General features: G+C 40.0%; 1 protein-coding gene across 3 annotated transcripts in view; it reads right to left on the reverse strand.

Moving 5' to 3' along the window:
- The window catches only part of GNAS (GNAS complex locus), a 131,707-nt gene that overhangs the window by 45,606 nt on the left and 62,549 nt on the right, over positions 1–23,552 (reverse strand). For all 3 annotated transcript variants that reach the window (XM_031587715.2, XM_090152198.1, XM_090152199.1), the window contains exons 3-4: positions 2,364–2,418; positions 2,163–2,282 (exon numbers count right to left, since the gene is read on the reverse strand). In XM_031587715.2, coding sequence (XP_031443575.2) covers positions 2,163–2,282; positions 2,364–2,418 — 175 coding nt within the window. The remainder of the gene's footprint in view (positions 1–2,162; positions 2,283–2,363; positions 2,419–23,552) is intronic.

Raw genomic sequence — 23,552 nt, forward strand, 5'->3', positions numbered from 1 at the left:
CAAGGATCTCAGAATGCATTGCAAACGTAAAAGAACAGACAAGCGCAATAGTACTGATCATTGCAGTTGCTAAAAGAAACCAACAACTTTGTTTTATGAGAACCTCAGGCTATTACTAATTAGTGTAAATTAGCCCAATTCTATAAACAGATACACCAGGCTATTGACACACACTTTCCTACTAGTAAATACTACCTACAAGAGGGCCTTCATTTGATTTGGAAGGGCTCACTGCTCTGCAGCTACTGGAAATAAAAGATATTGACTACTTATTTTTATATTAAAAACAGCACTCAAGAGTAAAAAGAGAACTTCCCTAGCTGTATCTAAGCATTACTTTATGTTCCTAAAAAAAATTCTGAGAGCAAATTTGTTTGTTTTGGTTTTCCTTTGAAGAAACACATTAAAAATACTTCTGCTAAATGGAAAGAGCCCCAGCCAACACTGAATTGAAAACATGATCTGATTCAGACTGAAACTGAATAGGAAATCATGTCAGAACTCTTCATTTGTCCTCAGTGCATATTTGATATGAATTAAATTAACACACATATCCAGCTCATACCTGCCTGGTTTGCTCCCTTACTGCTACACAACTAGCCCTTCCAGGGAAAAGAAAAAAATAATCACTGTATTCCAACTGAACTGAAGGAAAAACTCTCTCTGAGATAGAGGAGACGAGGAAAAAACTATTGCAGTAAGAGACAGGTCACAGGAACTTGTTACAGCACTATTACAGACTGCAGACTGAACTATCATGAGACAATGGGCAGCAGGAGAGCTGCAGGCACCTGGCCAACTCAAAAGTGTGCAGGGTGGAGTATAAAGCTGCTGCTCTTTCCCTCAAATATTCTGCTAACACTGTCCTTAAAGTACAAAATTCTTTGTCCAACTGGCAGAAAGATCATCAATAAATTGACAAAATATTCCTGCAAATAACACCGAGAACTATCAAATGAGTATCTTAGAAAAAATCTCAACATGCCTTAATTTAAGATTTCTTATGGTAGAATTATAAACTGGCCCTAAAATGATTAATATTAATATTACATTCTGCATGCTACAGACTTCCCCCTCTCCATCCATCTTTCTGTGCCTGCTCATTGCTAACACAACGCAACACTCACATTGCTAACAGCACGTTACTTTTGCCTTGTACACAAAGCAAGTTCCAAGTTGTTGTTTTCCTCCCTGTAATAAAGGCTGACTGAAGCAGCTAAATTCCCAGAAGCAGCAGCAGTTGCAAAAGGTAACTTGCTGGTTTCACAGACTATCTTGTTCAATACTGTTTATAAATCGGTTACGAAAACCTTGCTTTGCTGCTAACTATCCCACATCTGTTTGCACTTGCACTTTCCTTTCGAGCACCTGAGACCAACTACTGCTGGAAACAAAACTGCACTGTAAATGGATCCTGATTTTGATATATTATAATTTCTACCCTCATTGGAACATTACACAGAAAGTGATACATTCCTGCATTACTGCAAGTACAAGCTATTTCCCAGCAATTAATAACATCTCAGTATTCAAGAGTTCAGTGAGAGCAAACTATTTTCGTGGGTTTCTGCTGCTTGCTTGGTTGAGATAGATACAATAGAAACTAATCACAGTGAGTAGGCACAAAGTTATATCACCAAACAAGTAATTATACTTTCTGCATTTACTCTGGGGCTGCTGGGATTTAGAATCATTAACTAGGACTGGCAAGGGCTGGGGCAAGGACACAGTTATGTGGAACCTTTGCAGAAAGTCTGGCTGACACAGCTGTCAGAAAACATCTGAATCAGCAAGAAAACTCTACTATTTTTCCAGAAGAGAGAAATACAGTATCACTAAATGCCAGCTAATTATCAACTGACTGCTGTGCACATCTTCCCTCTTTTTGGGCAGGGCAAATACCCAAACATCACTGCCCACACTGCTCTTCTTAACTGTAGCTGCTGATTGCAATAGAGCATAAGGAAGGAGACAAGGACCTCTGTGTTCATAGACCTGAATACTCTAACCACGTTGCTATAGTTTAATTAGCACTGACTCACAATACCTACAGTAGTAATTCCCAAAGACCAGTCCACTGTTTTTTGTAAATATTTACTACAGTGCAGTGAAAACCAATTGCAAAAAAGCATGACTGCAGCCAATGAAGGTTATTTACTTACCGGTGGGAAATCGAAGTCTATCTGGTTAGCTAAATTTAAGATGTAGTCGATTCGAAACTGGTTCTCTGGATTGGCTAGTTCAACTGGAGGTGCCAAGTTGCCCATTGCTGTCACTATTGTCTGCAGAAAAGTAAAAAACATTGCAAGATGTGTCTACACACCTAACTTTGAATAGTTAACAATAATAGCTTGTATGCTTACCTCTATAGCTTCTTTAATATTGTTCTTAATATCCTGAATTTTCATTTTCTTTTCCCTGTAATTAAATACATTATTAAATTTATAGACCATAAAAGCAGAGCATCTTTTTGAAATAGAACATTAAAAATATTCTAGCAAAACTATATTGTTAATACTGAATAAATTTCTTCAGTACTGAATATTTTTGTAGAGAGACTCTGATCAAACATCTCAAATCTTCCCTACTTACACAGTGAACATCTATTTGTTTCCAAAAGTGGACATTCAATTATGCTTAAATAAAAAATTACTGCTGCCTGACAGGAACCAAGACATTCTGCAAAATTAGCTGGTCTTGATTCATTTCAATACAAAATACCAGAAATACCTGAAAGTTGTTTAGAAAACATAAATTGGAAAGAAATTATAATAAGAGAGTAAATTACTACAAGAAAAATAAATGAAAGGAGAGCAGAGCACATCAAGTTACACGCACACAAAAAAAACTAAACATGAAAATGATGCCAGCAGAAAAAGCTAGAGCAGAAATCTCAACCTAACACAGACATTCAAACAGCTTGGGCATAAAGCCTACAATAAAGGACTGAAGTGAACACATACAATTATTTTCAACTACAAGCACAAGTGTAGGTTAGAAATCCAGTCTGAATGCTGTATGTGAGCATTCACATTAACTGCAGGCAAATCAAAACGTGTAACAGGCTCAAGCAAACAAACTATTGTCTCTAATATACCTGTAAGGAGTTGTATTGCATGCCTTTGGCTATTCTGACAATAGTTGTTCTCAATGCTAAATAGCACTGCCAAAAGAAATGCCTGATCACACATTCAGTGCAGCCGGGCGTTCACCTCCTGGAGGTATGACTGGGATTGAGTTCGTAAATTGGAACTTCACATAAAGCACTGGGATCAAGCTTGTACATTATTCATTTCTTGCTATGCACATAACAATACATAATATAACGTTACTGCTTTAGGTAAAGCAAATTAGCCAAGTTACTGAAACAGAACACAAGACAACATCCCTGAATCATCTAACTGATCTTTTAATCTTCATCAAAATGTTTTACAAAACACTTGTGTTCCTAAATACACATCATTTATTTCTAATATTACTTATTTTGAAAACTCACATTTTCCAGAGCAGCATCTCGAAGGCTCCAAACTACAACACTACGCTTCTTTATTCTTTGAAAGGCAATGGTCACACCTCCAGTTTGCTGAGTACAGCTTCAAAATTTCAATTCGCCTAAGTAACTAACTACTCATGCTGTAAATGCTTCCTATCCTTTCTGTATTTATTCACAACCAACAAAATGAAACTGAAAGCATATTCACTATCCAAGAGTGCAGAACAGCAGAACAAGAAGCACTGCTGGAGTAACGGGGCAGACACAGCAGTCCAAGAGTGGGGGGAATTTTGATTATCATATGGAAGATTAATTTAACTGCTGTAAAAGATCGGTCACTGAAAACAACCACGTGCCAGCTGCATGCCATGCTGCCTCATTGATGCAGGCTCACAGGATCCCACCACACACACACTAACACTGGGAATCTGCAATGCAAGTCCTACAGACACAAAGCAAACAGCAGCACCCAAACACTTCGCTCTGCGCCCCTGGGCTCTACTGAACACATACGAATTGGCAGCAAAACTCCAACACAGAACAACGCGGCTGTCCTCAAACATCAGCTCCTCAGCACTGCCTGTAACAAATGTGCTCTCAAAGTACAAGGGCACCAAAGTTTGATGCAGAAAGGATGTGAAATGATCAGTAGTTAGGAGTCAATTCCTGGGTCCATCAGAGCTCCTGACCCACCCAGCAGACCACCTTACGCCCCACAGTTGTACCTGAGGAATACTGGTTTTGGCACTGCTGATGGGAGCAAGGCAATGAGCCAGGGCAGCCCAGATGCACTGAACAAAGGAAAAAAGACAGGAAAAAAAAAGAGAAACTGAGGGTTTTCATGCTCTTCCTCCCCATCTTCAGTCTCTCCTATCGGTCCAGCACTGAAAGTGCTCATTCCACACACCAAGAATTACAGTAAGTGTGTTTCTTGGTTACTGCACACACAGCTGCAAAAAGCCACTGTGTTTCGTTTTTTTCCTTTTTATAGGTTCCATTATTAAAAAAGAAAAAAAAAAAACAACACATAAATAATGCTATGACAGCAGGAAACGTTTCTCGTTGATAATGCAAGCAAAATGTCTGGCTTGATTTTGCCTCTAGTTTTCAGCTAAGGTCACGAACTCAATGAACACAGAATCCAAACTGCCCCACTGAGGTCAAAAGGACAACTGATATGCCCAGCCTGAAGCAAGGCACCAGTGTTTTTAAAGGACTATGTAAAAAGTCACATTCAGTCATTCTGCTTTGTTTTGGAACAGGCACTTACAAAGTCTCCTGATTTTTATGTGAACTGTACTTAAGATTCTTTTTCCCCTAGAATTCTTGTGGCTAAATTTCTCAAAGCATCAGAGTTACCTGACTCTTCCACACCAGATCAAGAAATGCAGTGTTTTTGTTACAGGTTCTTGTCAAACTTCCATATTTACAGATCCCAAGTTAGCAGCAGCACTGACAGTGATAACGAACGTGCAGCGATGTAAGACTCCAGCAATTAACAAACTGCTTGACAGCATCACCGTCTTTACAACAGGAATGAACACTCACAGTGCCTATTTCTGTGCCTGTTGCCATGGCCCTACAGCATGCCCAGTAAACAAGGACTCTTATTACACAGCAATGAATGCACCATGTCATTTTGTGTTTGGTAATGTTTACTAAGCATAAATTTTCCACAACAATGGGATATGTAATTCTTCTGAAGCTCAACGTGTTCCTCAATCACTCATCCAACAGCTCACCTGCACCTGGAACTTCCCTTTAAAGAAGGGCAATGGATGCCACTCTGCGGCTCAGGAAGGGGAACGTCAGTCACACCTCAGCCATCCCCTGTGCTGCCAAAATTCTTATGAGAAATCTCTGGCAGATTGCACCTCAAATTTACAAAAGTGATCGAACTTCATTTCCCCCAACCACGAAAGCTGAACCTTTGGAACAGATTCCTCCTTCTTCCCTGCTCCAGGTACCAACACAGCAGCCAGCACCGCAGCAGCTCTGCCTGCTTTCCCCACCTCGCGAGCTCCCAATGCCCGTTCTGTATCTTTACATGCCATGGGTTAATAAGGTCAAATTTTTAATCTCATTTAAAACTTTTGCTTAGGCTGTGTAGGGTAGGCCAAACAAAGCATTAGACTCTATTAGTTGAGGATTAAAAGAAAAATCTCAAATCCTGCTGTTTTCAATATTTAAATGGGCCAAAGGAAAGCTGCACATAGCTTTCAAGAAAACAAATAAAGTCTATTTTAGGCACTATGAAAAAAAAAAAAAAAGATGACATTTCAATACAAGAAACATGAAATTAGAATGGCATAAAAGGTCAGGAAAATCCAATATTCCTTGAAAACAAACTATGCTCAGAGAAGAGCAATCCCACCTGTGGCAGCAGTGTAGGTCAGACTCGATCAAACCACATGCAATGAGCACACTGCCAAACAGATTATTAACTTTAAACAAGAATCAAACTAATTTAAATTTAACGCTCATTTCTGATTTACTTTCCAGATAACACAAACAGCCACAACTGGGAACTTGGGAAGTATATATAATGCTTTAAAAAGAACATCCTAGCAGGCCCACATTCACCTTGCAAGTAAAAAAGGGGGAAAAAACATGGCATTGAAATGAACAGTTGAAGAAAAGACGTCACAGAATTCTGTTGTTAAAAAAGAAAACTTAGTCAGAGATCTTGTAACCCCCGTATGTCATTTTGGAAGAGAAGAAGTTTGGAATATTTGTTGGTCCGGGAAGATTCAGGTGCTGCGTGCTCTGCTGGAAGTTTGACTGAACAGACAGAGTTGTGAGGGGACTGAAAACAAAAGCACCAAGAATACCCAGTTCTGAACCAGAAGGGAGATATTGGTCACTATTTTAAGAGCAAAATGAGGTGACAGTTTCCTCCTACAAATACATGGTATGGTAGCTTTAAAACAATTTCCAAAGCTCGTAGAATACATAGCTATATATTTTTAATAAAATGTGAAAATGAGAAGACTGATCAAGTAATAATGTTAAAATATAGTTTAAATTACAGTTAAATATTATGTATGCTGCATAGATCTAACTGTGACCATTTCTATATTATTTCTGAGAACTTAACTCAATTGCTCCCTGAAGTATCATCACTTCCCAACACCTGATGTAACACATACAGGCAACAACACATTGCCGTGGCTTCCCTAAGTTCTCTCTTTTAAATGTTGTGAAAAGCACAATGCTTTGCTTTTATTGTTTTAATACATAGTAATACTTACCTACATGAGATACATGCACTTCCTAGTATGTGGCCATTGACAGAGGAACGTAATATGAAAAGTAAGAGCAAACAGACACTGTCTATTTGTAGAAGAACAGAACCGTTCTCTAAGTTACAAAGCAAGAAATACAAACTACTGAAGCACTGATAAAAACACATCACAGCTGTCTCAATAAAAGTTACTGTCAAGAAATACACTCTGAAAAAGTCTGAATGCCAAAGCAGACATTGTGCTGCTTCTGAGCACAACTCCCGCTGAAGCGTTAGGGTGCGAGGCCTGAGGCTCACTTACTTTCCAAGGGAACAGTGCCATAATACAATCACCACAAAGCCCAAAAAAGGCGTTTCTAAACATAAATCTAATTAACCCAACCTGTAGCTTTGTTTCACCCGTGCCCACTGCGCTACCACCGTAAAGGTGAAAGGCAACCACCAGTGCCCTGCGGGAGCTGAGAGGAAGGCTGCCCGCCCAGGGACCTTTGGGGCTGCACAGCTGGTGACTCCCAGGCAGGGTGAGCACAGGGCCCTGCTCAGTGTGCAGGGTGGGATGGCACAGCAGCGCTGCTCTGGCTCCAGGCCACTCCGGGGCTCCCTTCAGCTCTGCAAATTCCTGCATACAACCAGTTTAACTGGCTTCACAGTCCCTTCTCACCTATAAGTATCACAAAGAGACCATCACAGACCCAACGTTAAGAAGCATAATTCTGCTTACATGGCTCCGTTTACCTCAGCTAATTAACTAGCAATAGTTTAGGTAAGGAATGACAATAAAACTGTTTACAAAGAGCTCTGTGATGTATGAGGTTGATAAAGACCCTTTAATTTGTTCTGTACAATTAAATACCTGTGTGAACTGCATACTGGATTTCTCATTCTTCAAGCATGCATACACAAGATAACACTTCAGTTTACCTTCTTTGCTCTAAGAACAGATAATTCAGCATTATTAGAATAAAAGTTCACTTATTGTATCAAGAAACTTGATACAGTCATTTACAGGGATGGAATTTTCACAGTACACTTTGTGATTCTTCTCTTTTTTGGTACTGAAGGACGGTGACCAGAAGCAATAGGAGGATTCAAGTCAAACTTGCTGAATCATCTTGCCTTGTACAATTCGCTATTTTGTGATAACCATTTGCTGTCAAGAAGCACTGAAGATTTATTTCTTTTTTTCCCCCATCTCCCCCACTGGAATGTGGTCTTTATTAATGGAAAAAAGAAAAAGGGAGAAAAAAAGAAAAAGGGAGAAAAAAAGAAAAAGGGAGAAAAAAAGAAAAAGGGAGAAAAAAAGAAAAAGGGAGAAAAAAAGAAAAAGGGAGAAAAAAAGAAAAAGGGAGAAAAAAAGAAAAAGGGAGAAAAAAAGAAAAAGGGAGAAAAAAAGAAAAAGGGAGAAAAAAAGAAAAAGGGAGAAAAAAAGAAAAAGGGAGAAAAAAAGAAAAAGGGAGAAAAAAAGAAAAAGGGAGAAAAAAAGAAAAAGGGAGAAAAAAAGAAAAAGGGAGAAAAAAAGAAAAAGGGAGAAAAAAAGAAAAAGGGAGAAAAAAAGAAAAAGGAGAAAAAAAGAAAAAGGAGAAAAAAAGAAAAAGGAGAAAAAAAGAAAAGGGGAGAAAAAAAGAAAAGGGGAGAAAAAAAGAAAAGGGGAGAAAAAAAGAAAAGGGGAGAAAAAAAGAAAAGGGGAGAAAAAAAGAAAAGGGGAGAAAAAAAGAAAAGGGGAGAAAAAAAGAAAAGGGGAGAAAAAAAGAAAAGGGGAGAAAAAAAGAAAAGGGGAGAAAAAAAGAAAAGGGGAGAAAAAAAGAAAAGGGGAGAAAAAAAGAAAAGGGGAGAAAAAAAGAAAAGGGGAGAAAAAAAGAAAAAGAGGGGCAACATGCAGGTCAACAAGCAGCTTTTAGGCGTGTGACAGTGCTGTGTCCGGACAGCTCTGCAGTGCCCAAGCCGTCTGCTGGTGCAGCCCCATCTGCTGCGGTCTCTGGAGTTGTCTGACTGGGCCAGTTCATCTCTCCTTCATTTACAGCAAATGATGTACCGACCACCAAACATAGCATACATGGATCAACAGCACCTGCTGTCAAGGCTGGGATATTTGCTGTGTTGCCATCACTCCACGCTTGGCACTGCTGAGACGTTGCTTTAGCATACAGGCAGTGGATGGAGCATTGCTGGGGGTCTTGTTCTTGCCTCAAGTTTTCAGGTGCTTCCAAAGAACTTCTGTTTTCATTTTGAAAGATGGAGTTGAAGCATAACTGTATTGCCAAGTGTAAATGTCCGGACTCCAGTAATTTCTTCAGCCAGTCCTGGATACAACACTTTCCAAAGCAGGCAGTCAAGTCTCAGACCCCCCCCCCAGGGACTCATGTACAAGTATGAGGGGAACAGCTCCTACAGCAGCAAATGACTTCATTGCTACTTCAAACTCAAAAAGTACACAGCTGGCTACACGTCAACATTAAATGGAAAGGAGCCCTAAAATAAAATGGCTGAACACTGGGTGCCAAACATGAACACAGAAATCAGCCTGAGCGAGATGCAGAGTGGGAGGGAAGACAACAACTGGGCAGATGGAACACAGATCTTTTTGTGTGTGTGTGATCATGTTTCCCATAATTGTCTTAAACACTTCAGGCGTGTGATACTGCAGGTAGGAGACCTGCAAGGTGTTTGCCTCTAGCAGTGAGAGAACCCGAGGCTTCTGCCCCAAACCCTGCAGATCAGCAGGAACACGTTGATGCTGGGACAACAGCACAGCAGGAAAGGAAAAAGGGGAAGACTCCAACTCATGCTCTATCAGAAATGATGTAAACTCTATAAAACATGTTTCTACACGCTCCTACAAGCACGTACTGACACTTTTGCATGAATCACCTACTTTTATTCTCATCTCATCTTTTCAATCTATTAATTCAATATAATTAAAGACCACTAAAATATGCAAAGAACTTGCAGCGCGATAACAGTTTCCCTATTTCACTAACAGAGTTAACTGGCATCACTACTTCTGGGTATACACCTTAGTGGTCAAAGAATACTTCTGAAATTGAGACTTACCAATTATATATCAGGTAAAATTGTAGCAAAATTCAAGTAGGCTCAGCAGGATACAAATTTAAAGCAATCAGACCACAGAAATTCCTTGAGATACATTTGATGAAGGCAAATGGGAAGTGTCACAGAGCCATCTGAGGGTAACAGTGAGCAGCAGCAGAGCACAGAACTCCCTACCAGCTGATGGTACCAAGTCTGCCAGCTGTGATGGAAAATTCAAAATGTGTGCTCCACCATGAAGCAGTCATTCAACTATTAATTTAAATCTCAAACTTAAGTCCCAAACATTAATCAAAGAATGAAACAAAGACGGCTTCCTATTTATAGTAAAGTGACCTGAAGCATCTTCCTAAAAGTTTTGCTGTTGCTTCACTCAGACATAGTTCCCTAGTCACAATTCCCTCCTTTTTCCAAATTCAATGAAATTTGCAGAGGTCCAAACTGTTGTTTCTTCTGAACATTGCAGATTCAGTATTGCCAGCCCATAAGCAAAGAATACAGTCCAAAAAAGAAAGCAGTTATGACAGTGAACGTAGATCCCAGCACCTGAACAACAAGCAAGACCCTGGAAAGGAACCCAGATCTGTGTATTATTACAATATGCTGCCGTCATCCAAAGCTGACCTTAGATTTCAGTGAGCTATTAGTGGTAGATGTTTCGTTCATCACATGTTTCTTAAAGCAGTGCTACCTTGTTCTCACAACCAATTATCTGCATTACAGACACTTGCAGTCCCAGGGTTTCAGCAGAGAACCGCCCATACTGACCTTAGTTTTTGGGAAGTTCCAAGCTCACAGTCATTCTCAGCAGTATGATGTGCAGCCTCTTCTCCTGTCAGCTTTTAAATCTAAGTCATATTTGAACAGTGATTCTTATTATACACTTTCTTAACATCCAGATTCCAGCAGAAAGCCACATTTGTGAAGAACATTACAGAAGTTCTACATGTTTTCATGTAAACTCATTAGTAGAACATTCCTACTGAAATACCCAGGGGAAAAAATTGTGAAATTTGTCAAGTACTGTTAGATTTTAAGAGTTCCAGTTGTGCATTTATAGCTCCAGCCAGCAGATGAATTTACTATGACTGTGCATGTAAACTGCATTTTTAGCATATAGGGTAATTCAATATTGGAACAAGCAGATCCGAAAATCTGTCCCTTGCAGCTCCAGACACACAGACAGGCAGGTGCAACAAAGCAAGGTGCTGACAACTTTGGCTCTAATCCATCAAAGCACTTAAGCACATGTTTAATTTTAAGCACATGAGTAATTCTATCAACTTTAATAGGGCTACTCATGGTTTAAGTACTGCGATGGATAGGGGCCAGAATGCTCAGAACCTTTAAGAATGCTGCATGGCCTATGTTATATGAAATAGAAATGGCATTCTTCCACTGAACAATTAAGATATAAAAACTTTAGAAGCAAAATATACCGTAAGTTGAGCATGGTTCTCCCTATGTAAATACAGAGACGTGAGTTTCTCTACAGCCTTTGAAGATAAAACTGATGCAAATTCTCACATGCAAGATGCCCATGAATCTTTGGTTTGCTCTTCTTTCCTTTGACAGCTTCATCTTAGGGCTGTATGTCACCTATGCCCACCACACCATGTTTGCAAACAGGGGGTCACAGTTCAGAAATCTGACATAGAAAAGACTGATGTATCAGCTACTGCTTCCAGTTCCCTTCTGAAATACGATGTTACTGGGTGGAGTTTGAAAACATGTGTGCTAAAGCCTTTCAAACCTAAGGTGCCTATGCAGACACACATGTGGCAATTCCAGTATCACTGCCTAAACCACTTGTTAACTTCCTCCATAACAGCAGTTATTTTCTGCATTCACAGCTTGACATCCACCTATTTCATACACATGCAATGTGACAAATTTGGATGAATTAAATAAAAACGAGAGTTCTTTAAACTTAAACTATGTTACACAGTCAGTGCACAGGATGTTAAAAAACGTCAGCTCTGCAAATTTCTACCCAGAACAATTGCTGTAAAATAGAGGTGACTGATTTGAACTCTAAAGCATTCACTAGACAAATTTCAATCTTGTCTTAGTTGAACATGGCTCCAAAAATCGTTACCAAGTTTTAGAAAGCAGCTTTCTAAAAAAGGAAGAGAATGGAACAATTTGAGAAATCCTGCACAGATGTCTTCCAGGAGGCCAAATCACTACAAAGAAAAGGCACGAGACAACTCGAGTTTTCTTCCTGTGCTCATAACTTCTGTCAAAAAAGCTCCAAAATTTTTTGCTTCTGTAATTATATTGTCCCAAATGTAAAACGAATCTTAACAGCTTCTAATAAAATATCAAATCATATCTGAAGGAGATGTCAAAGTCAACTGAACTATCCCTGCACCCAGGGACCAACTGTCCCCAGCCCCCCGCCGGTCCCCTAAGAGGTCAGGTTCCAGTTTCCATCTCCTTACTACCAAACTCACAGCAAACCAATGCACCAACCTCTTGCTAAACATTTCAAGGACTCAACATTTTTTGTTCTGTTTCAACTGGAATAAAACTGAAGTTGATTATTATTTCCTTTCCTTCCCCCATTGTATCACATAATCACACTACAACATATAAAATAAAACAGCCATGCAACTTCCACGACAGCCACGGGTGTCAGCAGGGCTCAACACTCTTTTTCTTCTCTAAAGAAGTGGAAAACAAAGGCAGTGCAAGACCACAATGTGTAAGCCTGCCTTGATTCTAAGTACTTTTTCTTTCATTAACTGCTATCACCCCAAACTTGGCACAGTTTACCTTCTGCGCTATTCCTAACAGAGCCTAAAATTAACAAAGCTATTTCATTATTTCATTCCTTGATTGGTCAACAAGCCTAATTGAGATTTTTTTTTTTTTTTCCTGAAGTACACAAAAATAAATACCTTTTGTATGGATTATTTTTTCTGAGATATCTCAGAAAACGGAATTATATGCTACTGCTTATTAGACAGGATTTATAGAGAATTATTAAAGCAAATTAAAATTCCCTTAAATACAATTAAAAAAAAAAAAAAAGAAAAAAAAAAGAATGCTTTCAATCTATATCACTACAGAGACTCTAACTTTTGCCAGAATTCTCAGCTTATTGAAACTGGACACAGTGTGGTACATCAACACGTTTTATAGTGCTACTACTGTAACAATTTAAGTAATAATACTGACAATTCCTTACTTAAAAAGCTTTTAAATAAGAAACTCAACAGCTGTAACTTACTAATTCTGTGTAACAAATTAATGTAATTTGGCCTTCTCAGAGCAGCAGTGCCTGCAGGCCCAGCACCAGGAAAGGGAACAGAGGCAAAGGGACTGTGTTTCCAAAGAGCAACTGTGACAGAAACAAACTTTTCTACAAAACCTGCTCTGGAGGTCAAAGCATCACACCAGGCTCACACACTCCAGATACCAAATAAAAAACCAACCAACAAAACAAATCAACCAACCAACAGCCCACCCCTCTCTGCTGAATGAATTCTTCACTGTCGCCCACAACTCACAGCTCTTCTCTGTTATCTCAGGTTAACATGTCCAGTTCTCAAGGCATTCGTCTCCAAAATGAGAAACTGTACCTCATCTTGTGAGCTTCACTGTGTTCCCACAGCACCCAGTAACTCACTGATTAACCAGGGCTCTGATTTCTGGAACAGCTTTTGTTCCAAATTGGAAGCACTTTCTTCTTTATAAAAGATGATTTGGAAACCATTTTCCCGTTGAAGCACATGGACTAGCACTCAGCCTCATGTTTATAAAGCACGGGTTTGTTAACACTGCACCCAGATAACTTGTTCATTTCAACACAATAAGGAGCAGCTACATCATTACACGAGACAATGGGAATTAGAACTAGCAGAACTCAGTACGAGGGCTTATTTACATTACAAGAGCATTTATAGCACAAAACCAAAACGCCTGCATACACAGTTTCAAATAACCCAACTGCTTTGCTATTTATATAGCATCTCCTGTATCACTAATGTTACTACTACGTTTTTGCTGAGAGGAGCCTGCCAAGACGTGAGGTTGCACAGAGCCCTGCTGCCTGCAGCCGGCGTGCTGCGAGCGCCTGCACCAGGGCTGGGCCAGGGCGAGCTGGGAACGGCCAGCGTGAGCCCATCGTTGTTCTGAGCACAACCCCAGCAGAACACCTGATGGTCTAAGCCTAACAGTGACATTCAGCCCTGTGCATTCAGTAGCTGTGACAGGAAAGCTGTTCTAATACCTCTAGGTACCCTTACCTGGGTGATGCTTTTCTCAAGGGAAACAGAAACTTCACACTGTGGTACAACAGAGTTGGCTCAGATATAAATAAGTCACTCATGTAGTCAAGGCTGCCTTCAATATAAGTGAAAAGGTCAATTTTACATCTGTAAAATGCATAACGCCAAAGTGTTCATACCTCCTATACAACTCAGTGAAAACTTGTGGCTGTTAGTCTTGAACAAAGAAGTTAAGGAAGCATATTTTCTGCTGATAAAAAAGCAGTAGGCTTTAAAACCTGACTTCCAATATTCTACAATATCCTACAAGCAACATCTGTGCCTCCTGAAACTGCAGAAGCACAGGAGACAAATCTTCCATTGCTGGTGCAATTGCCAGCATTCTCAGACAATCAGTTTCACTTCTTAGAACGTTTTCTCTGGTTTGGTCCCTCACAAAGTAGCAACTGAAGTGAGAAATGATCTTAGGAGAGACAGACTAAGAAGAAAATCCAAATTAATTTTCAAATTCATTCAAAACCAAATTTTAGCACACTTTCTTCAGATGCTCAGTAAAACTCCGATCTGTTTATACCGACATCCAGCCGTGCAAGCTAAGTTACTCTCTGTGACTCAAAAACAAACACAGAGATTGTTTAATTATAATCAAGTTTCCATCTACAAGAGACCCACTATGCTCAATTTCAGTGCCATCCGTGGAGAAAATAAAAGCAAGCACAAAGCAAAAGTGCAAAGAATTGTGCATAAAGAAATTACCCAAAAACAACTTCCATCAGAACTCACCTCAGAGGCTGCAGCACCCCAGGAACAAGCCCAAACTGTGCTCTTTTATTACCGTTTATCTCTAACGGTCTGGATTTTTTTTTCCTATCTGTAGAAGCTACGTATGTGCCTTTACAAACCTTTTCCCACAGCCATGGCTTTAAGAAAACAATACATTTTTTCCAATATTTATTTGCCTATGTAATTACAATCAAAGCCCAAAAGGGCAGTGAACCCAATCGGAACTGACCATTGCTGGCTTCCATGCAGCAGAGGCAGCAGGAGAGCAGTGCAGCCCACAGCCAGGTGTGCTGGGACACCGGGCAGTGCTGCTCCTCACCTGGGAGCCAGGATGTCCTTGCTATTACGTTATTTATAGCAGAGACAGCAGAGAAAAGGAGGAGCAGGTAAAGTTTATCAACTGCAGCCTCCTTTCAGAACATTCTGTACCTCTCCTTTGTAGCTGTACTTTCTTTTTCCCCCTCAATAAATAACCAGACAAAAAAAATGCCTGTAGTTCAGCCCCAGCGTAGCTGCACACAGCTGCGATGCGCAGAGCTCAGTGCAGCCCCTGCAGCTGCTGCTAATGCTTTAGTCAAATCGGCAGAGTTTTGATCTTAAGGTGACTGAATTGTTGTAGCTCGTAACAAAGATGACTCAAAAAATAACTCAAAAGCAACCCAAACCCAAACCCCCAAATATACAATCAACCAAGCAAAGCAAGCCAAGCAAAAACATGTGACCAAATTGGTCCTCTAGCTGGAGTTTGTTAGATACCATCCTACTTTCTAGCTACTCTGGCAGGTAATGCTGAATAGAAGGTCAGATACATAAGCAGTTCCTGACAGCTGCGTGCAAGTTATTCTGAAAGCAAATCAGCAAAGGTTCAACATGTATCAGGCAAGAGCTGCCTCAGGAGCACCGTGCTGATATCTGTAATTATCTTGAATATGCTATGAAAGTATTCATTTATTTTCCAGTTATTGAAAGTTTTGCACTACCAGAAGTTAAGATGATATACGAAAAATATTTGGAAATAAACACCAAATATTACCAGGCAACAACAAAATATCCTCACTTCCTTCCAAGCACAGATACAGTCATCATCACATTAAAGCCATCAGTGAAATTCTTCAGGCAGTGTCAGGAAGAACTGCTAGGCTCTCAGTTCCACCTACCAGTGCTGCTTTCCTGCCTGGCTTTAGGAGATGCTGACAACTGAAGAACGTGAGAAACATGGGACTTCATTTCCAGCTACTCGTGGCTTTTACAGAAAAGTTAGTATTCAATTTATTTTCAAAAGTGCGAATTTCTGTACAAGTGCTCCTGAAATGATTTTGCTCTTGGTCAAATCAACCTACTTAAAACTGTACTGCAAGTTACCTGCTGAAATGGTAAGTAAACCACTTCCATATGCTTAGCAAAACAGAAGAAATTCCTTCATTACAATGGAGCTGTAGAAATGACTCTGAAAACACGACATAAATTCCCCTGATGTAAATATTATATTTCACACTATACCCATTCATTTGAACCGTGTAGTAAGAGAACAATACTTTCACAATTCAATTTTACAGTTCCTTGACTGTGTCATGGTAAACTATTTTTAGTTCCAAAAGCTGAAGTGACACCGTCCTGCAGCACACACAGCACAGGCTGGCGCTGAGGCACACGGATGGACAAACTCCGAGCTGTAAGTCAGCCCAAAGCAATGGGTAAACACTGACGCTCTCCCTTCTTCCCTCACATACCTTACAAAATCCACTCCTGTGCCAGGAGTTTGAATCACACAAAGCAGTACTTCCTAAGCATTTTTTTTTGAAGTTGGCACAGCACTTTTGCACATGAGTTTCCCCACATGCAGATTATTTCTCAACAAGCACGAAGAAGCTGAGTCTTCACTTCTCACGGAGGTACTTAGTTTCTTCTGTGCAAACTGAGAGATGAATGCATGAAGTACAGAACTAGAGAAGACCTGAGCTGCTCAGGCTAACACATCAGCTTCAAATATCAATATTAAAACAAATTTAAAACTCAAAAGGCTCAGAGCCAGCCTCGTGTGGTCTAAGGCCGAACCACCAGACGGCCTGAAAAGCTGGGCAGCCAGAGCTGGGCAGCACTCACAGGCAGCTCAGGAGCTTTTCTGAATCCTCTTCTCAACGCTTTGGAAGCCACGAAGCCCTGCAGCACTCTCTATGCTGCCAAGCCCAAATGTCCTGAGCAATGTACCACAAACCCGGATTTCTAGGGAACCCTTCCTTTCGTACTAGGAAGGTTCATTTAACCCATGGTGTTTTGGACAAACATTCTGTATCCAGATTAGCTTTCTCCAACGAAACACAAATTAACTGGAAAAATTCCAAACCACGCTTGCTGAGAAGTCTGGAAGTCACAAAGGATGCAGTGAAGAAAATTTCACTTTATTGTAATCAGCATCAGTCTGTATTTGGACTCAACTTGTAAGAAGAATGACCTTTTACTAAGTTTAAAATTGGGAATTAATTATACCTGAATAAGCACATTTATTATCGTTTCCTTTGATAAAAGGGAAGTTATACTGCTGTAATTTAAATCAAACCATGACAATGACACAATTATCATGCCCCAGCCCTGACCTGACATTTCTAAACGGGAAAAAAATAATAGATACAGTTCACACTGACAATATATAATAAATAAGAATGGTAGGACAAAACAGATATGTGAGAAATAATTTGCTGATATTTAGCCCATCAGAATATACAGCACTTTGCTATGATTGTCCAATTACTTTCACGACATATGGTCCCTTAAATATTAATAATACTGTTTAAATGAGAAACTTATTCACAGCTGATGAATGTAACCTCAGGAGAATGCACAAATTGCTAGAAATTATTACCTTGCAAATTACTTTAACAGTATTACTTGGACATAAATATCGATCCAGCTAGCTGCTACTTTGACTGCTAAAGAAATCATACCAGAAGTACAGAGAAACCAGAGATCGCTTGCTCCTATCTGAACCCAACTGCCCCAGTGGCATTCCAGATAATGCAGAGGCATCAACCAGGCAGCACAACTGATGTGCAAGATTTGCTTTCTATCCTTCTATTCACAGATAATTAGAGTTTAAAAAAAGAGGAAACCTCTTAAGGAAAATAAGGAAAAGAAAAAAACCATGCAGAACGTGACAACTTCAAAACTTGTTATGAATCCTGCCTGCTTCCAGAGTTCCTAAAGCACCAGTGGCAGAACCTGGCAACAGACTTGAGTAGGAAGCAGCGTCAATCTTTCCCTTACACTTCTTCCCTAATCCTCTAAAGTGCCATTTCTGAGCTATAATATTGGCCTGCACAAACCATCCATCTAACGTAGCACAGCACAGATTCTTAGAAATAATCCTTCTGGAAATTTCTGTAGACAGAGATATTTTTGCTACTACGTTACAGAAAATGTCTGCTCAGTAGTACAAATTTGATTAAAACAATAAAAAAGAATTTGAAAGCGATCATCAATATCTGGAGAATTCTAAAACATATTACTTATCAGATATATAAGAGACTACAAAAACCCACTTCTTCATTTATGTAAGAAACAGTGGTTCTCAGCTGAGTGGTAAACCACAAGATGGGGAGGTGGGGGCAAGCAAGAGAATGAGAGAGAAGGAAAAAGAGTGAGGAAACACAGCATGTCCCTTGCCTTTCTTTTTAAAAACGAAACAACCTGCCTTAATATCAGAGCCCTAACATTTGTCTTTGGTTTGTACTTTCCTAGATGTGACCGATTCCAGCTCACAGTGCGCTGCTGTCTTGTTGTGGCTGTCGATGCAACTCAGAGCAGTGCTGGAAAGCTCACCAACACAGATCTTCATTCATCAGCTTTCTGAGATGGCACTTCTCAAACTTATCTGTTTCTCCCTATCTCTGTTTTGAAAATGAGCAGGGGGGGATGTACACGGCAGAAAGTACGTGGTTAGAGAGCTGCTGTAATGGAGAGGGAAAACAAAGGGAAGAGCATACCCGACTTTCAAGATCATTCGCATACAGAAAGACAAGGCTTTCCCCTAAAACGTTTACTGTAATGTAATTATTAAGAAATCTCCTTTTCAGGTTTAACAGAAAGAGAAGCCAAGTCTATTCCCACAAGTTACAAGTGCTATGCAAACAATATGCAGAAATGCCACACTAACCTGCTGCCTGGAAATCAGATAACAGCAGCAACCTACCTACACCACAGTGATATGCACTGCTATCTCCATACTACTTTCACACAGAAGTTAAGCAAGACTTCTCAGCAGTTCAAACTTCCTCCAGAACACAGCATAACCAATATATGCATATATTGTGTCTTCCAAACACATTTATGAAGTGTTCTCTGTATTTTGGTAGGTTATTAATAGTTGGTGTTGGCAAGAAAGGACATATTAAACTAAAAATGTAAATCATGTAAACCTAGTCATAAACATTTTTATGACGAGGTTTTTTTGAAGCACTTTACTGACATTGACTAGTCACTCCTCAACCTTTCTTATGAAGTAGATTAAATATTAAAGTACATCCAAGGTGTGGCATCAAGACAGTTCACCTTTAGTGGCAATTACACAATTAGAGCAAATTCTGTCTCATCATTTGAAACCATTTTTAGACTAATGATCATTATGCAACTCGTGAGGTATGGAGGCAGTGACATCACTTGTCCCTTACGCTGTGCTTCAGAGAACGCGTCAGATACTTGTTGCCTGACCCAGCTCTGTGTTCACCATTTCTCCAAGAACAGTTGATAAAAAAGGAGAGGGTGACAGTAAGTGACTGGGTGGGCTGGGTAATAATTCCATCTTAAGCAACTGGCATTCATATCCAGCATTAATATTCAGGAAACGTCCCAAGTCTCAATCATTAATGATTAAGTATCACCACACCCTGAAATATTTCACTTCATATCTGTACTGAAATCACGAGATCCAAACTTCAAACGTAACTGCTTGCCATTCTAAAGGCTGTGTTGGAATGGAGGGACACTGGTTACAGCAGCCTGTATAAAACCCACCTCAGTGCCAAGGCATCAAAACGTGCAGACTAACAGCTTCCAAGGCCTCAACAGTTTGAGGACATGGCAGCACATTCCTGAACGTGAGCAATCATCCCTTGGAAGACTGAGGAAGAAACGTATGTCTAAGGTTAGAAAATTTAAACCTTTGACCCAGAGGGACTCCTTAATGAGAAGCAATCTCCTATTATTTCACCTCACTTATCATCATACATCCACCCAGCTTTCCAAAATACCAACACAGCCATGCTCCTGAGCTTACACAACCAGCTTTCAGCAAACAGAAATTGCTTTAGGGACAGATCAGTCCACCAAGGCAGGGATCAGAGCCACACCTCGATGCTGCACAGGAGTGCCATGTGGAAACCACGCACAGCAGCTCCAGAAGTCGCTGCCTGGCCCCAGACAGAAGTTTCCTCAACAGAGAGTTCAGAAGTTTGGTGACTTCTAGAGACAATTCCACTGTAGTCTCTGTTATAATATTTTCAAGTGAAGCTTCTTAAAAGGCTTATTTTACAAAAATCTAATCCAAGAACGGGTTTCAACATTTAAAGGCTTATCATCTTACGCATGTTATTGTTTTTGAAATACTTCAGGACCAATCTGAAACAAGTCATGCATTTCCTTGAATTTTACAAAAGCACGTTCATTTTGATGATGAAGAAATTCCCCTCCAAGTAACCAGGTGCCCCTTTTTGTTGAAATGAAAGCCGGGCAAAAAGGGAAGAGCCACAAGAAACCCAGGAATGCAACCACACAAGATGCCACATTTACCTGGAACAAAGCTTGAATTGCTGCAGTCATATTTGCACCATCCCACGTAGAGCTGCTGCACAAAGGGTTAACACACACCGTGCAGCAGTTAATGGCCACAGATAACGACAGTTAGAGTTCAGTAAACTGGCAGACAGATTATAGTGCAGTTTTATTACCAGCTCCAACACGTTTACTGATGTGCTTATTACTTTTTTATAGCATGCTGCTCTTGAGCAACCGGTTTATAATATTTACCCTTTACAAACTAGGTATACAGACAACACATACATATACAAAAGGGTAACCGAGTTTACATGGCAATACTGGTACAGCAGCTAACACATTACGTATGTTCAGCAATCACACACATCTTGCAGGGACAAACCTATTTATAAGCCTAGAGGCAAAAAACAGCTGCCAAAATTCACGCTTTTTATGTATTTAAAAACAAAAAAAAACCAAAAACCAATGAATTAGGGCTGGTCTTTTCCTCTTAGAGGATTAAGGTAAAAATACTGCTGCCACAAACAGTTTATGTATACACACCACACACACTGAACTCTCCCTTTCCAAGTTACCTCTATTACCTGCAGTATACCAAGAGAGATTTTAGTCCAACATGAACAAACCTTACATGTTGCACACAGTAAAAATATTACATACACTGGGATGGCTTTTTTTCATGATGCTTTAAACATTGCCTAGTGTCGTTCTTTTGTATATCTTCAGTAATTAAATTTATCCTTTAATCCATAATTATCCAGTATTGTTTTCAGTGCACACACAACAAGCCACAAGGAACCAAACCCCAGCTGACTGCAATTCATTGCCACTGCAGTCTGCTCACAACGTACCGCCCACCTTGCAGGGCAGATCAACCCCTCTCAGGCACACACCCATCAGGCTCTGTGATGCAGACAATTCAGATTGTAATTCAAAATACACACATCCTCCTAATAGCATTTTGAAGCGTGGTCCTACCTCTGAAACATCCCACACCCCGACAGAAGCGGGATAGCAGGAAGTTGCCTTGCAATGATAAGCTGTGAATGCACACATGGAGTGTCTGTTTGTTGCATTTCTCTGTGTCACACAGAGAAAATTCCTCCCATATCACATTGCTGCTTCTTGTCCACTTCATCCTCAACAATGCCACACTGGAAGTCTCTTGACAGAAACACCTCAGTGGACGTCCAGTCCGTAAACACAGACTTAGCACAAAATACCCGACCATGTATCAAGCATGTCTGACCCATGGCTCTGACAAACACTGCATGTGTAATTCAGAATGCAGCCCTCTTTGAGTATAAATAAAACCAGGGACCTGTTATATACTACTTCTGGTTCATCTGCAGCACATCCTTTTTTACTACTCTTACCCAGAAGCGGAACAAGCATGTTTCTAAGATCAGCACCTTCAGAAAACAAAAGAGTGGGAAGCAAAGCACTGGTGTGTGTAACTGAGACCAACAGCTCTCCAGCCAAACTCAGGGGATAGCTTGATGTGCTGTACTGTGTGCTAATGGCACGCAACTCAGCCAGGCTGTGACTGAGGAAAAGTCAGTTAAATCACAATGTTAGAATCTACTTTAAAGTGTTAGCATTATTGCTTTTTAGGAGCTGGTTACAGAATTGAAAATGGCCCTTCCATACAGGCAGTTATAGGCAATGGTATTCTAAACCGAAAGGAACTCAAATTAAGGCAATCTTAATACAGGCACTTCCTAACTTTTTCTGCATCCTCAATAACGTTGTTACAGACCACCTACATGTAATATATATCGTTTTCTTTCTGGATTGAAATGAAGCTATCGTGTGAACTTAAATATCATTTCTACAGGTCAGATTTCATATTCATTTTTATATCCTCCACTGCAGCAGTTTGTCTGCTGCTCAGATCGCATTTCACACAAGAGACAGAATATAAAAATAAGCTCTATTTATTGCTTTATAAGCATTGCAACATTATCCAGTAGTAAAGGACCTACACGCTATCTATCATACTTCTAGTTTGGAAGGCCTTCTAGGTGATAAATATTTTAATGAAATTCAATACACCGTAGGTGCATCAGTGTGAAATGAATGGATAGCGATATCTATTGAATATAATGAGCAAACACACGAACAAAAATCTTCCAAACCCTTTCAGTTAATTTGCAGTCCAATTAGAGACACGTGAAGCCCACACAGGCCAGAAAAACAAATACAAATACCAAACTACCTCCTGCCCTCTTGGGACCAAACCTTGCCCTCTGCTCTATGAAGCATGAGCATAATTGCGCTTCAGTCACTGAAAGGAAAAAAATATTCTTGATTTAATAACCTGCTTTGAAAACAAAAGGCACTACCTAAGCACGAAGTATTATTAGCTTCTTCAGAACGCCAGCTCCAAATGCACCACTCCTCATTTCCTTCTCCTGTAACTGTTCTCATTCATGTCATCAGAAGGCATCTTATTTTCAGCAACAACTACTCACTTTTATTTTATTTTTTTAAATGCTGCTGGATGTGCAGAACTACTGTTGAGGTTGCTTGGCAACAAGTGAGATGCATCAGAAAGACAGATAAGGTCCACAATGAATAGAACTGAACTATATTTGGTTTCATTCAGAGACACTAACACATTCTAACCATAACAATTTGAATTTTCCACAATGAGGTGAAATGTTGCTATTTCTTTCAACAGAGACACAGAATCACACTGAATCCATGAAGCCAGTTTGCCAGTCCACCACACAGAGGAGACCAGAAGGAGGGCTTTAACCTGGGTTAGTGGTTTGGTACAGAAAGGAACCCTGACACGCAGTAAATATTCACAAGACTTGTAGCTTAGAGAGGAAAGCTGTGTGCTTCCAGCTGCCTCCCAGTGTATTACAGGCCTTTGTGCTTCCCACATCCTCCACTGAGGTCACAATTTGTTATGTGCTATGCATAAGGAACAGGCAAGAAATTAGATGACACTGAGCATTCTGCAACAGCAAATAAG

The sequence above is a fragment of the Phasianus colchicus genome, chromosome 17 (assembly GCF_987193195.1).
Source record: "Phasianus colchicus chromosome 17, bPhaCol1.hap1.1, whole genome shotgun sequence".
Taxonomy (NCBI): Eukaryota; Metazoa; Chordata; class Aves; order Galliformes; family Phasianidae; genus Phasianus; species Phasianus colchicus.